The sequence below is a fragment of the Thermobia domestica genome, chromosome 2, assembly GCF_964235325.1.
Source record: "Thermobia domestica chromosome 2, izTheDome1.hap1.1, whole genome shotgun sequence".
Taxonomy (NCBI): Eukaryota; Metazoa; Arthropoda; class Insecta; order Zygentoma; family Lepismatidae; genus Thermobia; species Thermobia domestica.
Window position 1 is genome coordinate 123,180,165 of NC_137455.1, and position 13,645 is coordinate 123,193,809.

At 35.7% G+C, this 13,645-nt stretch overlaps 1 protein-coding gene across 1 annotated transcript in view; it reads right to left on the reverse strand.

Annotated features, from left to right (window-relative positions):
* Window positions 1-4,388, reverse strand: part of kz (putative ATP-dependent RNA helicase kurz) — a 92,775-nt gene extending 88,387 nt beyond the window's left edge. The window contains exon 1 of the mRNA XM_081745607.1: window positions 4,019-4,388. Within this exon, the coding sequence (XP_081601733.1) occupies window positions 4,019-4,108 (90 nt within the window). The 5' untranslated portion in view covers window positions 4,109-4,388. The remainder of the gene's footprint in view (window positions 1-4,018) is intronic.
* Window positions 4,389-13,645: the final 9,257 nt, after the last annotated feature.

The window sequence follows — 13,645 nt, forward strand, 5'->3', positions numbered from 1 at the left end:
TACTAAACGTGATTTTGTTACAACGCAGTTAACAAAACAGCCAGAACCTTGTTAACTACAACCGAATATCTCTGATCTCAGTCATTTTCTAATACACCTAAAATATCAAGTTGCACATATGAACTCCTGTGAAAAATCAATGAGAAAATATACAAAATCTTAATATATTTTCAAAACACCAACTTAAAATTATAGATATGCCATAGCATTCCATCTGATATACATATATAAGTAGATACAATCGTTTATTTATTAAACAGAAGAAGTGAACTTGCATCTGTGAAGAAACACAATGGCAAAAGTTCTTAAACTTTGCGATAACACTGTGATGTAACCAACAAAATTATGGACATACGGAAAGCAAGATTCATTATTATCGGATTAATGTTAACAGGAGATAGAGGTTGGTTTCAGTAGATACAGACTACATGCATAACAAAACGTAGCGTGATAATTTACATGCCACCTTTAAAAGATCAGATAATTATTCACACAATGGAAAGTAAAAAACAACTGGACACCCTAGATATTTATTCAATCATACCTGAATCGGGATTGCACAAAAGGGAGCTCATTATATTGAAGTTTAATATAGTATTTTATTCGGGTTTCTTGTAATATTGATTGGAAAAAATGAAAGATGAGAAGAAATAGAAACACGTGGGAAAGAAGCTATATGCTTTCTCGCAACGATAAAGTAAGGATTCAGTTTTCGTTATTTCCGAATAGTAGTCAGTTTGCAACAAGTAACAGTGTAAAGGTACTACTTTTGCACAGTAATACAAAACAGAGGCGTTCGCATTTAGTGACGAACAAAGAAAGCATTAAAATCATTAGGCTTAATTTGCACCGGTGGAGCATTCTGCAGGATGTAGAAAACCTGCATTTTATGCTTACAAGGATAGTTACCAGTGTAAACCGTGTGAAACTATCACAAACGGATGAATGTTTAGATGAAGGGGGCTTAACCTAACCTAATATTAACAGAAATTAGTGAAATGGTAACAGTTTTCCATCGAAAAAGAGACTGTATCCCATGAGTACAATAGCCTACAAGCGTTCTACCTTTTGTGATTTTATGTAATATCAAGTGTCTTTTGCACAATCCTCGTTTATGTGCTTACGGTCCGTCGGTGATGCGACTGCTCCCTACGGACGTACCCCCGGCCGGGCCATTGTCTGTTATATAGCATTCACTCTTTGAATGGTCACCTAGCAAGTTTTCTACACAGCCGCTTTCGTACTGGTTTCTTTTGGCGCATTACTCGAAAAAATATAATTCTTTCATTAATCTGCTTCTTATTGTCCCCAATTTTTATTTTTGACTCAAACAGTGACTTCAACCGATTCATCTGATCCGGTTCCCGGAACAGTTTAGGAATTTAACCGGATCAGATAAATCGCTTACAGTCACTAACAGAGTGAAAGTAATGTACGATGTTAAGAATTATACTATAAGTACAAGGGCCAAAATGTTACTAAACATCAATTTAGATGAAGCGGTGACTATCAATTTTGAGATCCAAATGGGGGGCTACCGCCCCCCAAACCCCCCGCTCAAGTACCATGAAAACATCCAAAACAACAATAAATAATCAAACCACTACTATAAACCTAATTTAGAAGCGGAAAACAAATCAAGAATAAAAATAATATAAATTAAAAAAATGAAAACACTCACCGCTAATGATAGACATATCCAGCATGCCGTAAAAATTGAAAATATCGCTCTCCAAGTGACAATGAAAAATGTTCCTTTCCGCACAGGCGTCGATTTATTAAACAGAGCACATTCGCTATTATTACAAACAAGGAAAACCAATAAACGCCCACTTCTCCCATACTTCGGAAGTAACTTCAGCCTTCGACCACAACCATCACGTTTTCTCTAACTCAATTAAACCACATAGTGCCGCAAAGCGATATGAGTTAATATCCGAATCTAATACAAACTTATTTAAAAACGACAAGTTCAAATTCTTTGTATTAAATTCATGAAACGGTTTCTCAATTGCATTTGCTAACTCGATCGTCGCCATGAAACGAAAATTCAATTACGCGCTTCCCGCATGCCACCAGCAATAGAACACACATACAAGCAGACAGAACATGTGACATCACACTTACAAACTACCATATGACTGTACAGAGACCCCTAGTGGGAAAAATATGATCTAAGACGTCACACCAAAGGCACGAACAGTTCCAACAAGTGAGTCGCGCAGAAACAGTTCTAAGAAGTGACTGAACCTATAAGAACCGATTAAAGTCACAGTTTGAGTCAAAGTAAAGACTTACCAAGGTTTCTGCTGGGAGACATGAAAATATCTCACTTTGCATAAATAAAATTCAAGGGGGCCACCCGAAGTAACTGTTGAAAATTTAGAAATTGCATATAAATACGGCTTCCGGATGGTGTGGCTTAAAAGACAAATCAACTTCTACAAGATGGCTGCTTTTTTGGGTTAAGTACCGTATCAACGGATAAATTTTAGGAAATTTACAGGATCAATTGGAGAATTTATTTTTGTGAGAAAGAATGAGTGCAAGGGAGGTAAAGGGAATATTAAAAGTTAAGAAAGTGGTTATGTCTGTTGATTGTTTTTGATGTTATTAGTGGCACTGTATGTGGAGGCGGATGGACTATTTCGCGGAGAGGCACACCTTTTTTACTATACGGATCCAGAAATTGTAAAATCTACAGAAAAAAACTGCCAAGTCTTTAATTTGTCCATTTCATGTCGAGAACAGAACCTAACCAACCCCTGCCAGGCTTCTAACCCGTTCCTACTACTACTATTACTACTCTTACTCCTGCTTCTACTACTATTAATACTTATACTATGGAGCTGTATTAAAGTAATACTGCACGCCTAATGTAACGCAATCTAACGTAACTTAATGTAATCCAGCAAAATATAACCGAATGCAATACACTTTGGTGCTTTCTTTCAGTTTTCAAAGTGGTCCGGCGATACGGAACAAAAGCCGACAAATCAACTTGTACAAGGTGGCTGCTAAAAAGCAGGAATGCTATATAACAGAGTACGGACAGGGGAAAGCTGGTGGGCCGCGCGGAGTGCGCCCGAAGCAGGCTCGTCATTGATTGTGGGAAAATCGCGTATAAGTGAGCAGTGAAATGAATAGCTTTTTGCACTGATACAAATATCAATAGCACTTATCATGGTTTCATGCTCGTAACGCTCCACTTGTAAACGTAAGATACAGGTTCTGTACTGTACAAAAATATACCGCCGGTGAAAAAAAGCATAACAGACCCCCTTTTTATATGCACTCAGTTATTTTATCTGTCGTAAATCCCTTTTATGGTTTTACACTAGTAACACTACATTTGCAAACCTAAAATACAGCTGGGGAAGGTTCGAGAACACTGGTCCCCTTACATAGGTTACTAGCTAGGTTGGTTCCTTTCTGTATCAAAGTTTAATATTAAATTCATATAGGATTGCGCTGAGCGAGCGTCAGCGAGTGAAGGCGGGTTAGAGCCCCGCAGGGCACGTTGTTTTCTAGCGTTTTGTGTCTTTACATGGGAAGGGGGACCTGTGTTCTAGAACCTTGCCATACAGCTGTACTACTTTGTATTTAATTCTGTCGGCTGCAATTTGATCCTTATAAACATGTCTTTTCAAGCAAAGCACTGAATTTTACCTGTTAATCTTCCAAAATATGGTGCGCCAAAACTACGAAAGCACCGTCTCTTTTACGATGTAGCTACGTCAGGACGCATACCTATACCCGTAAGAGAAACGCATCAATTCGAACGCATATTATCAATCAGCATGGAATTACTAAGGCATATGCCAGGGTAATAACGGGTTAACTGCTGTATCGCCGGACCAATTTTAAGCCTAATAACAGTCTTTGTCTTGTCTTCTTCACCATTATTGGTGTTTATTCACTTTTGCACCCTCCAACAGTCAAGACCGGCTTTTTTTTTTTTTTTTTTTTTTTTTAACTTTACCAGTACCCCAATACATGAAACGAAAAACCAACTTACCTTACGAGTTGCTGAATTATCCACAATCGTTTCAACAACTTGCCTAGCCTTCCAGTTGTACCTTCGTTTGCTCGAATTATTCTGTGCCATTGCGCTGATTTACTTATTTAACTACTTATTGTCATTTTTTACGTAAAAAACACTCGGCCCTAACTTTTGTTCGCAGACGCATATATCTTTTTTCCTTTTCGTATTAATTAACTCACAATTATGCGTATTCTTATCATTGTGCAAGTGAATCACTCCAGTACATCGCTATGCATAAAACTCTATCTTTTAATTATTAAACACATCAAACGAGAACACTTTCATGCTGTCCGCACGTGGATCACAGATGTTCTTCTTTTTCTTCTTCTTCTACGGACAGCAAAGATTGTCTTATATTTTTTCTTCACCATTTAAAGGGGTTTCATCACTTTTGCACCCTCCTATTATTGTGCAACAAATGTTAATAAGAGATTTTTGGGGGGCGGAAGGGGATTTCGTTATTGTTATTTAATTTTCCTTGGAAGTAATATATTAGTCTTCTTTTCCTTGTGCCTTCTGTTAGTTATTACGGGTTCACTGTAAGATTGTTGTTTGTTTTGGGGTTGTTTTATTTATTTATTTATTTATTTATTCTTAAGGTTTGCATATTACTTCCTTGAATAATTTAGTTTGAAATGGAAAGAAGTTAAAAGGTAGATAGTAAGTTTTTTTTTTTTTTTTTTTAATTTCAAGTCCTGATTTCACTATATATTGTATAATTGCTTTTATTCCTTTCCAGTTGTTAGATGCCAAAACCAGTTTGTAAGAAAAAGGTCCATGTTCCAGAGTAGAGTACAGTTGTTGGAGTAGATTAGTTCGGTGTGATTTAAATAGTTCGCATTCAAATATTAAGTGACTCAGGGTGCCTATACCTTTATCGCACCAACAATGATAAATATCTTTTCTTTTTATTTGAAATAACTTAGACGGAGTTAGTGCGGTGTTAACTAACATGCGATAATATATTATCACTTCTCGTCTAGTCCAGGAAGATAGGTTTTTGGAGAAGATTGCAGTATTGTTTCCATGAATTTTCCAATAGAGTTTTCCAGGTTGTGAAGACTTCTTTGATCCCCATTGCTTGATTTCTGATTTTTCGTACTCTGATATTATATGTTTGAAATTTTATGGTGCTAATTTAATATTCATATTTTGGCCTGCTTGACATGCGCTTTTGGCGGCTAGATCAACTATAGATGATTTTGGATCGAGGTTGACATGTGCATTACTGAACACAAATGATATTTGATATTTGTTTTTTGACATATATGCATAAAGATATTTGATGTTTAATATAAGCCAGGTAGACTTTTTGTTCCAGTATGTTGAGGTGAGAGACATTAATACACTTAGAGTCGGAACATATTACTGTCTTTAGTATTTTATTTCTTTTTATGTACAGTAGAGCCTGACGTATCGCAAAAGCTTCTCCTTCAAATATGGATGTATATTGTGGTTTTAATAGTTTGGATTTTTCAAGAATGAATATTGCGGCTCCGACTTTAGAATTTGGGAATTTAGAAGCATCAGTAGGGTCTATATATAAATATAGAATCTTCGTCAAAGGAATGAATAATATCTTTCCATATATTCTGGTAGATTGATTGTTTTAGATCTTCGTGGTAAATTTTTATATAATTCGGTAGGCTATTATTGGATTGATCTGCGTAATGTATACTTGATAATCCCAGACGAAACAGCTTAGAGTGGGAACTTTCTGAATATGTGAATTAATGTTTTTTAAATCCAAATATGCTTGAATAAACCATGGTTTGTTTTTATAAGGAGTACTTCTCTTCTGCAGAATTAAATCTATTTGTTGTAATTTATTTGAGATTGGAGAATTTAATTTTCCAAGAACGTTTAAGATATATTGGTAAGCATATTTCGAAATAATTATATGAATTGGGTTACAACCAATTTCTGATAAAAGACCTCTTTTTGGGCAAAATGTCGGTTGTGAAAAAATTAATCTTGCTAGTGAGTAGAACATTTGATCCAGTTTGCTGATATGGGACTGAATATGATACATGAACAGTGGCGTATTTAGGCGGTGGCTTCCGGGCTTAAGCCCCCCCCCCCCGAAATCTTAGTATAGTAAAGTAAATGAAATATCTTACAGAATTTTCACATTTCCAGGCAAAGCCCCTCCCGAAACAAAATCGTAAATACGCCACTGTACATGAATATGATGCCGTAAAGTACCTTTGATATAAAACCTTGTTTAAGAATAGTAACCAGGGATATAGGATTAATACCCCATTTTTTAGATGGAAGATAACTAAGTAAATTTTGGTATTTTATAAATTCGGTCATCAGGTATTGAATATGTTTCCTCCATATTAATTTCCTGTCGAGGTGCATTCCTAGGTATTTCATTTCACAAACAGGATTAATCTTGTTGTTCTGCATTTTTTCATACTATATTGTTGATAGTTCCTCTTCCTATTAAAGATGATGAATTTAGTTTCTTTTTTTCATTGAGTTCTAAACCGTTTTGATTCATCCAATTGTTTATTTTGTTTAGGTTCCTTTCTAGCGTAGGGAGACAACTTTTGATATTATTAGTTTGCATGCTTATCAAGACATCATCTGCAAAGCCTATCAACTGGCATGGATGCCAGTTGTATTTCATTAAATCCGAGATGTATGTGTTGAAAATGATAGGGCTTAATTTGCTTTCTTGTAATAGGCCCAATGAAGTTTCCCTTCTATATCGTAAAGAAAATCGAAATACTCGCTGTGATGTTTAAGTTGCTCAAACCTTTCTCTTAAATCTAACGCAATCACGTTTAGAAGTTTGTATTAAAAATCGATCTTGTATCTTGTTTGTGGATCTTCAATAGCTTCATCTTCTGCCTTCTATTGAAACTATCTCTTCTTTCGACTTCGAGCTTGCACTTTATTACCTATCCATGGATCATCCATATCTAATGCTGATGCCAACTCCATCGCATCAACTAAGTAAGATAGAAACTTTGCATCATTTCTGCTCCTCTGAAAGTTCTCAGATTTGTTTTAAAGAAACCCTACTGGATCAAACACATGAGAATCAATGCTTTGAATATTTTTGTTTACTGTGTTTATGTGGAGTGAAAAGTCATACCACATAACGAGTGAGTAAAGAAAGTAAAGCCATGCAGCTGGTTTGCTATACACAGAGCATCATGGGCGATCATTCTATCTATTATATTGTCGTTACTTATTTGAAGTAAGGTATCATAAACCTCTATTTGATATCTAAGTGAAGTCAGAGCATCAACTCGACTCTCCCATTTTGTGGTGCTGAATGGTTTTAAAGTGAGGCTGCTGATATGTTCCTTTAGTATGGACCAACGTTGAACTGAAGCAGAAAAGAAGTCAAAAACTTTTTTTAATTATACAAACGGTGGACTGAGATGTTGTGGCTGCATCGTTACCGACAAAGTTTAGTAAAGGAACATAGAAGTCTTGGGAATTTATTTTTGCTTTTCATATTGGAACTATTGCCATATCTTTGGCCCTTCATATCTTCGATAGAAGTTCATTTCTTTTAGCTGTTTAATTATTACTTCTGTCAGTTCTAGCTAGACCAGTTCTAGCTAGACTATGTCTTTTACTGGTACGAAACCAAGAAAGTGTTCGCAAATTTTTATAAGCCATTCTCCATTACTGTATGCAATTTATACAAAACGAACGATTCTTTGCTCTGTACCAGAAATATCTGGTGTACAGTCTAGCACTATAGTATAATATGCTGCAGCTCCCAACAAAAACAGTATTTTACTTTCAATTTACTCACTAAGAATATTAATAAAAAAAATTTGGACATCTTTTCCTTAGTAATGGCGGTATTTATTTTGCCCTTCCATGGTTCTTTTAATGTGCTCGGCCATGATTTGTATTGCTTAAATATAAAAACAATTATATATATATATATATATATATATATATATATATATATATATATATATATATATATATATATATATATATATATATATATATATATATATATATATATATATATATATAAGACATGTTAATGAACAATTTGTAAATTGGTTAAAAACTCGCTGTTAGAACCGAAATGTCTCTAGGTGCTGTAGGCTAGAACGGCCTGTCTCAAGTGGGAGTGTACCTTTTGCGTACTTGGAGTGGAGCGTTAGAATATTGCTGAATAGAAAAAAATATGAAAGACACTTGACAATCTTATCCGCCCTAGCTGAAAATCTTATCTACGCTGCTGCAAGGGAAATCTTGAACGATACCTGTGGCTAGTAGTTTGATAATTGAAAATGAGGGAGAATGCTCTGAATTTCCTGAGTGAGTAATTTCCTGAATGTGAGTGAAGTAAGTTTAATTACATTGTCAGGGAACACAATTTTATTTTTCCGTGTGGGCTAATTACAAAGCATTATATTTTAATAGTATTCATTTCTTTTTCAAATTTTGCCGCTCTGGGCGGTGGCACGGCTCGACCCCCCTCGCGCCGGCCCTGTCTACACATCGACTGCACTCACGAACTGCAGGACTATTTTTTAAAATTATATTTATGTGAAACTCGTAATGTTAAATAGGGCTATTCCATTTCCACTCTGCTACGAATGCTTTCATAATCAATTGAGAAGTGTAGGGGGCCTAAGAAAACAGACACCTGAATAACACCGGGAGTGGGATTAACAGCAAGGATAATAGATCTGAAAATACTAGCCTTAAAACACCGCAGACAATTGTACGTTGCATTTGCTGCAGATTTTAAAATTGGGTGTCAAGAGCTGAAAATTTACAGGAAAGATGTAGTAATTTAGGTTTGATTTTCAGGTTGAATTTAGGGCCCCTTTCAGCAGGATGCTATGTGAGACATAACACTACACTTAATGGTTCAATGTATACATGAGCTAGTTCCTTAAAAATGTTCTTCGTTTGTAAATTACTACGCACAGTCTCCTAATGCGTTGGTGGATAGCGTATGCATCTTTGGCGCAGGATTCCCGGGTTTGATTCCTGACAGAAGCTAATGCAGTTCGGGTTTCATCTTAAGCTGTATCTCCGCGTCTCATACAGTTTTAGTGATGAACGAAACTCCAAAACTCAAATTACTCACCATCTTTTCATTTGTTTATATTTATTAAGTGTTTGATTGCTTAAAAATCTCGAATGCGAGTCTAAAAAGGATAAAATATCAAACACGTAAAATCTGTTAAGTTAATTGATAATTTTATAATTTATTTCTGTCGTTAGCTTATGATCCCTCGCTTGTTCTTCAAGAGCCCTCCAGGAGGTTGGTCCTTGGGAACCACTGGTTTAAAGTTTAAGGTGATGTAAATTTGACTCTGGTATACTCATTCTAAACAAAAACATTGATAACTTTTCATTGTCTGCGACTATGTCGTGGCTATGTCGTTTAACGTACACGTCTTTGGCTCGGGAGATCCGGATTCGATTCCCGGCGTAATCTCATGTGGTTCGGATTCCACGTGCAGCACAGGGGTGTAGCCACGGGGGGGCCATCGGGGCCAGGCCCCCCAAATGATTTCCTGGCCCCTCTAAATGAGCAGCTTTCAAACATCATCGTAAGATTACCTCGCTTCAGTCATTTAAAAATAACAAAGTTTACATATAATTAATAATTTACACTAAAATAGTATAGAAAAATACTATTTTATCATGCCGATCGGAAAATAGTATGGTATACTTTTTTCGTGATAGCAAATTACACAATTTACTGTGAGTTATATTTGACGGTTTGAAGACAAACGTTTTAACAAGGTACTATAAATACTACCATAATACAATAGTACTAACTCATTTTTAAGTAAATTAAATTTTTTGTATACTATAACTAGTGTTTTAAACATTTGTTTTTATCACATGGAAAATTGGTGAAAAACAGCATTTTTATTCAGTTTCACAGTTTGGAATTCATTTGTTTTTTTATGATACCTGGTATAAAACAGGAAGTGAGATATAGCTGTTAATGAAATAATTATACTTTTTTAAAATTATTCTGTATTGTTACGATATTAAATCTATATTGTTACGATACTATACGTCGGAGGTCCCTGGTTCGATTCCAACGACAGACTTTTGGATTTACGTCATCTACTTCGCTGGATTATTTTTTTTTCTTTCCTCGGAAAGTTCAATTATGTAGGCCTAGTCTCAAGCTTCCTAGAAGCATATTTGTATACCTTTGTGTTTTATTAAAAGATAAGTGCAATAGCAGTTTCCTTTAACCTCATATAAAGTCACTACCCTTGTTTGTTTTCCTACCTTTGTGCAACTTATCAACTTTCTACTTGTGTCTGGCTACGTTTCCATTTCTTGGCAGTGTCACTAGTCTGCGTTTGAGGACATTGCTCACATTCAACTTATTTGTAAATATTTCGAGCGCCCAGTTAGCTCTTCTCTAGCTGACTCATTTGATTGCCTCAACTAAAAGTTATTGTCTGGTAACTACGTCAACGATTATTAAGTGTGTATTTTGTATTTTCTACTTTTCGCTGAGGTTTAGCTTTGCACTTGAAATTCCTCAGAAAGTACAATTCAGGATCAGGAGGTGAAGTCCCCAGCGTGTGAGGTCTTCGACTCTCAAACGCTTTGACTCTTGTGACGTCACGAACACGGTGTTAGGAGAAGGTGAGTTATGGAGTGACCATATTTGGTATTGAGGAAATCAGGAGGTATGGTTTGAGGCCTCAGTCCGAGAAACAAAACTGGATGGTGAGTGTTTCTCGGGGTACTTCGTTTGGAGTTGTAAGAACAGCAACGAGCCAGCGAGAGAGGGAGGAGAAGAATGGAGTTACTAACTTTGAAGAAGGTACTGTTTATTTCGTCGAAACAATAAGTGACTACGCCAGACTAATTACTCTTATACTTAATTGTCCTTACCCTATCTGCTGCACATTTAAAAGCAAATTTGAGTATGAGTTATGATTTCTAAATACCATGAGCTACATTTCCCACATGCTGTAGTTGTAGAATTATCTTTCAGATGAGATATACTTTTATATTCCAGCGCTAGTTGTTGGTGGTGGAGAAGATACCCCAAAATCTAGTCATCTATCGGTCTCATAATGACCAAAGCGATAGATGATATCAAGCTAAACATAACTACTATTTAGTCATGTTTCAATATTATAAAATTGAAAATGCCTATGTTTGTAACTCTTAATCTCTCGAACTCAATCAAATTTTTGACGTAGATGCAGTTCTGGCCTGGAAGTGTCTTTAGCTATTCTCTTTCACGGTAGAGCTTAGGGGGGGGAGGTAGAGGAGATAGAAAGAATAAATAAAACTTATTAACTCTTGATGAGGGGAAGATACATATAAAAATCAATATAAATAAAAATAAAAGTGATTAAGTTTATGACTTAATAACTCTTGAACCATCCGACCGATTTCAATCAAATTTTCAACATAGATGAGGTTCGGAACTGGAAAGTTTTTTTTTTATAATTTCGCTTCGTCGGTAGATCTTAGGGGAGGGGAAGGGGGATACATATGAAATGAATAAAACTTAATAACTCTTAAACCACCCCACCGATCTAGATCAAACTTTCAACATAGATGAGGTCCAGACCTGGGGTGACTTTTATCACATCACTTTGACGGTAAAACTTAGGGGCGGGAGAGGGGAGGGTAGAGATATATGAAAATGAATAAAACTTAATAACTCTTGAACCACCCAACTGATCTCTATCAAATTTTCAACATGAGGTTTTGGCTTGGAATGGTGTTTATCTATTTACTTTGACGATAGAACTTCGGGGAGGGGAAGAGAGGAGTTAAAACATAAATAAACTTAGTCCGCTTTATGCAGAGTCGTTTTGAAGTATGATTAACGTCATACTAAAAGCCTGACTACTACAGGGACCTTATTGTTATAAACTTTTAAAATTGTTTATGATGAGTGCTGCATTATATACTTTAGCCGCAAAGTTCTCTTATAAAGTTAGGTTTACAAGTTAGGCCTAACAATATATAAATTTTTCCACATATATAACATTCCACTAAACCAATCATTGCCAAAATGTAAATATGAATGTTTACTTTAATAGGCTTGTGTATAGCCCGCTCCTCCCAGTTCTTTGCACCGGAACTGGATGAGTCACTACTACTACTACTACTACTATTACTTCTAATACTGCTGCTACTACTACTACTACTACTTATATCGAGAACAGAACGCAACCAACCCCTGCGGGGCTTCTAACCCGTTCCTACTACTACTACTACTATTACTACTAACCACTGCTACTACTACTACTACTACCGCTACTACTACTACTACTACTTATAGAACCACAAGATTTACATCTTAAATCTTTATAACATGCGATTCCGATTCATTATGAACTAGTATGAATCGTTAGAATCACTATGATTCGTTAAAAATCACTGGGGGGAGCGGGCTATATACTCAATCCCTTTAATATAATCTATAATTCCAATGAAAAGCTGATCTAAACAAAAACATATTTATAAAATATATAACCATGAACAAACACTTGTCTTGTCTTCTACACCCTTATTGGTGTTTTCTGAACGATCACTTTGCACCCACCAAGTTTTGTGCAACAAATGTATGATAAGGCATGATGTTTAGTTGATTACACCTGTGAAAATAAGGGGGGAAAATTATTAAATTAACATGCAATTATGTTGATTTTTTTTACATGTTAATGCCAGATTTTATTAAGTATTGAACCATTGCTTTTATTGCTTTCCAGTTGTTAGTACCAAGAATAAATTTATAGGAAAATGGGGAATGTCCCAAAGTCGAAATCAGTTGATGAAGTAATGTTGATCTGATGTCTCTATATAGATCACACTCAAATAATATATGATTCAATGCTCCAATGCCCTTGTCACACCAACAATGGTATATGTTCTTTTTCTTGATTTGGTATAATTTTGTTGGTATTAAGGCCGTGTTGAACAATAAGCGATAATATATTATGATTTCACGTCTCGACCATGTGGATAATTGAGTTGTTATGATCCTTGATTTCCCAATATAATTTACCAGGAAGATCATTATTATTAATTCTCCATTGTGTGAAATCGGAATTTATGAAGTGGTTAGTAGGAATATGCAGCATTTATGACCCTTTTTTATCTGCCCAGGTATATTACAAAATTAAACCAGAGTTGCCTTCTTTTACCTGCCCCAGGTATGTTAAGGGGATTAAACCGCAATTACAGTGTTTTATGTACTTATTACGTTAGGTAACCAAGAGATTAACGTGTAATTAAACCGGAACTTTTGTTTAAAAAGGCGACATTTCATCATATAGTATGATGTACATAGGATAATTACATTTTCAATTGAAGTAATGAGTTTGCAATTATCTTGGATTGATAAAGCGTGTTAGATGGTGCCGCTGACGCCACTAGCGTTTGGTTTTGTTGTGCCGCGCGCTTTGTATATTTTATTACGTATGTGTGACCTTTGCGCTGGCGCCATTACCGTCGCGCCGCCCGCTTTGTATATTTGCCGCCCGCCCAACAGATGTGGACGGTAACGGTATTTTCCTTTATAGATATTGGCGCACTTTATATGTTTACCCAATACTTTAACTTAAGTAAGAAGACAAAGTTCACTTACCTTTGTTG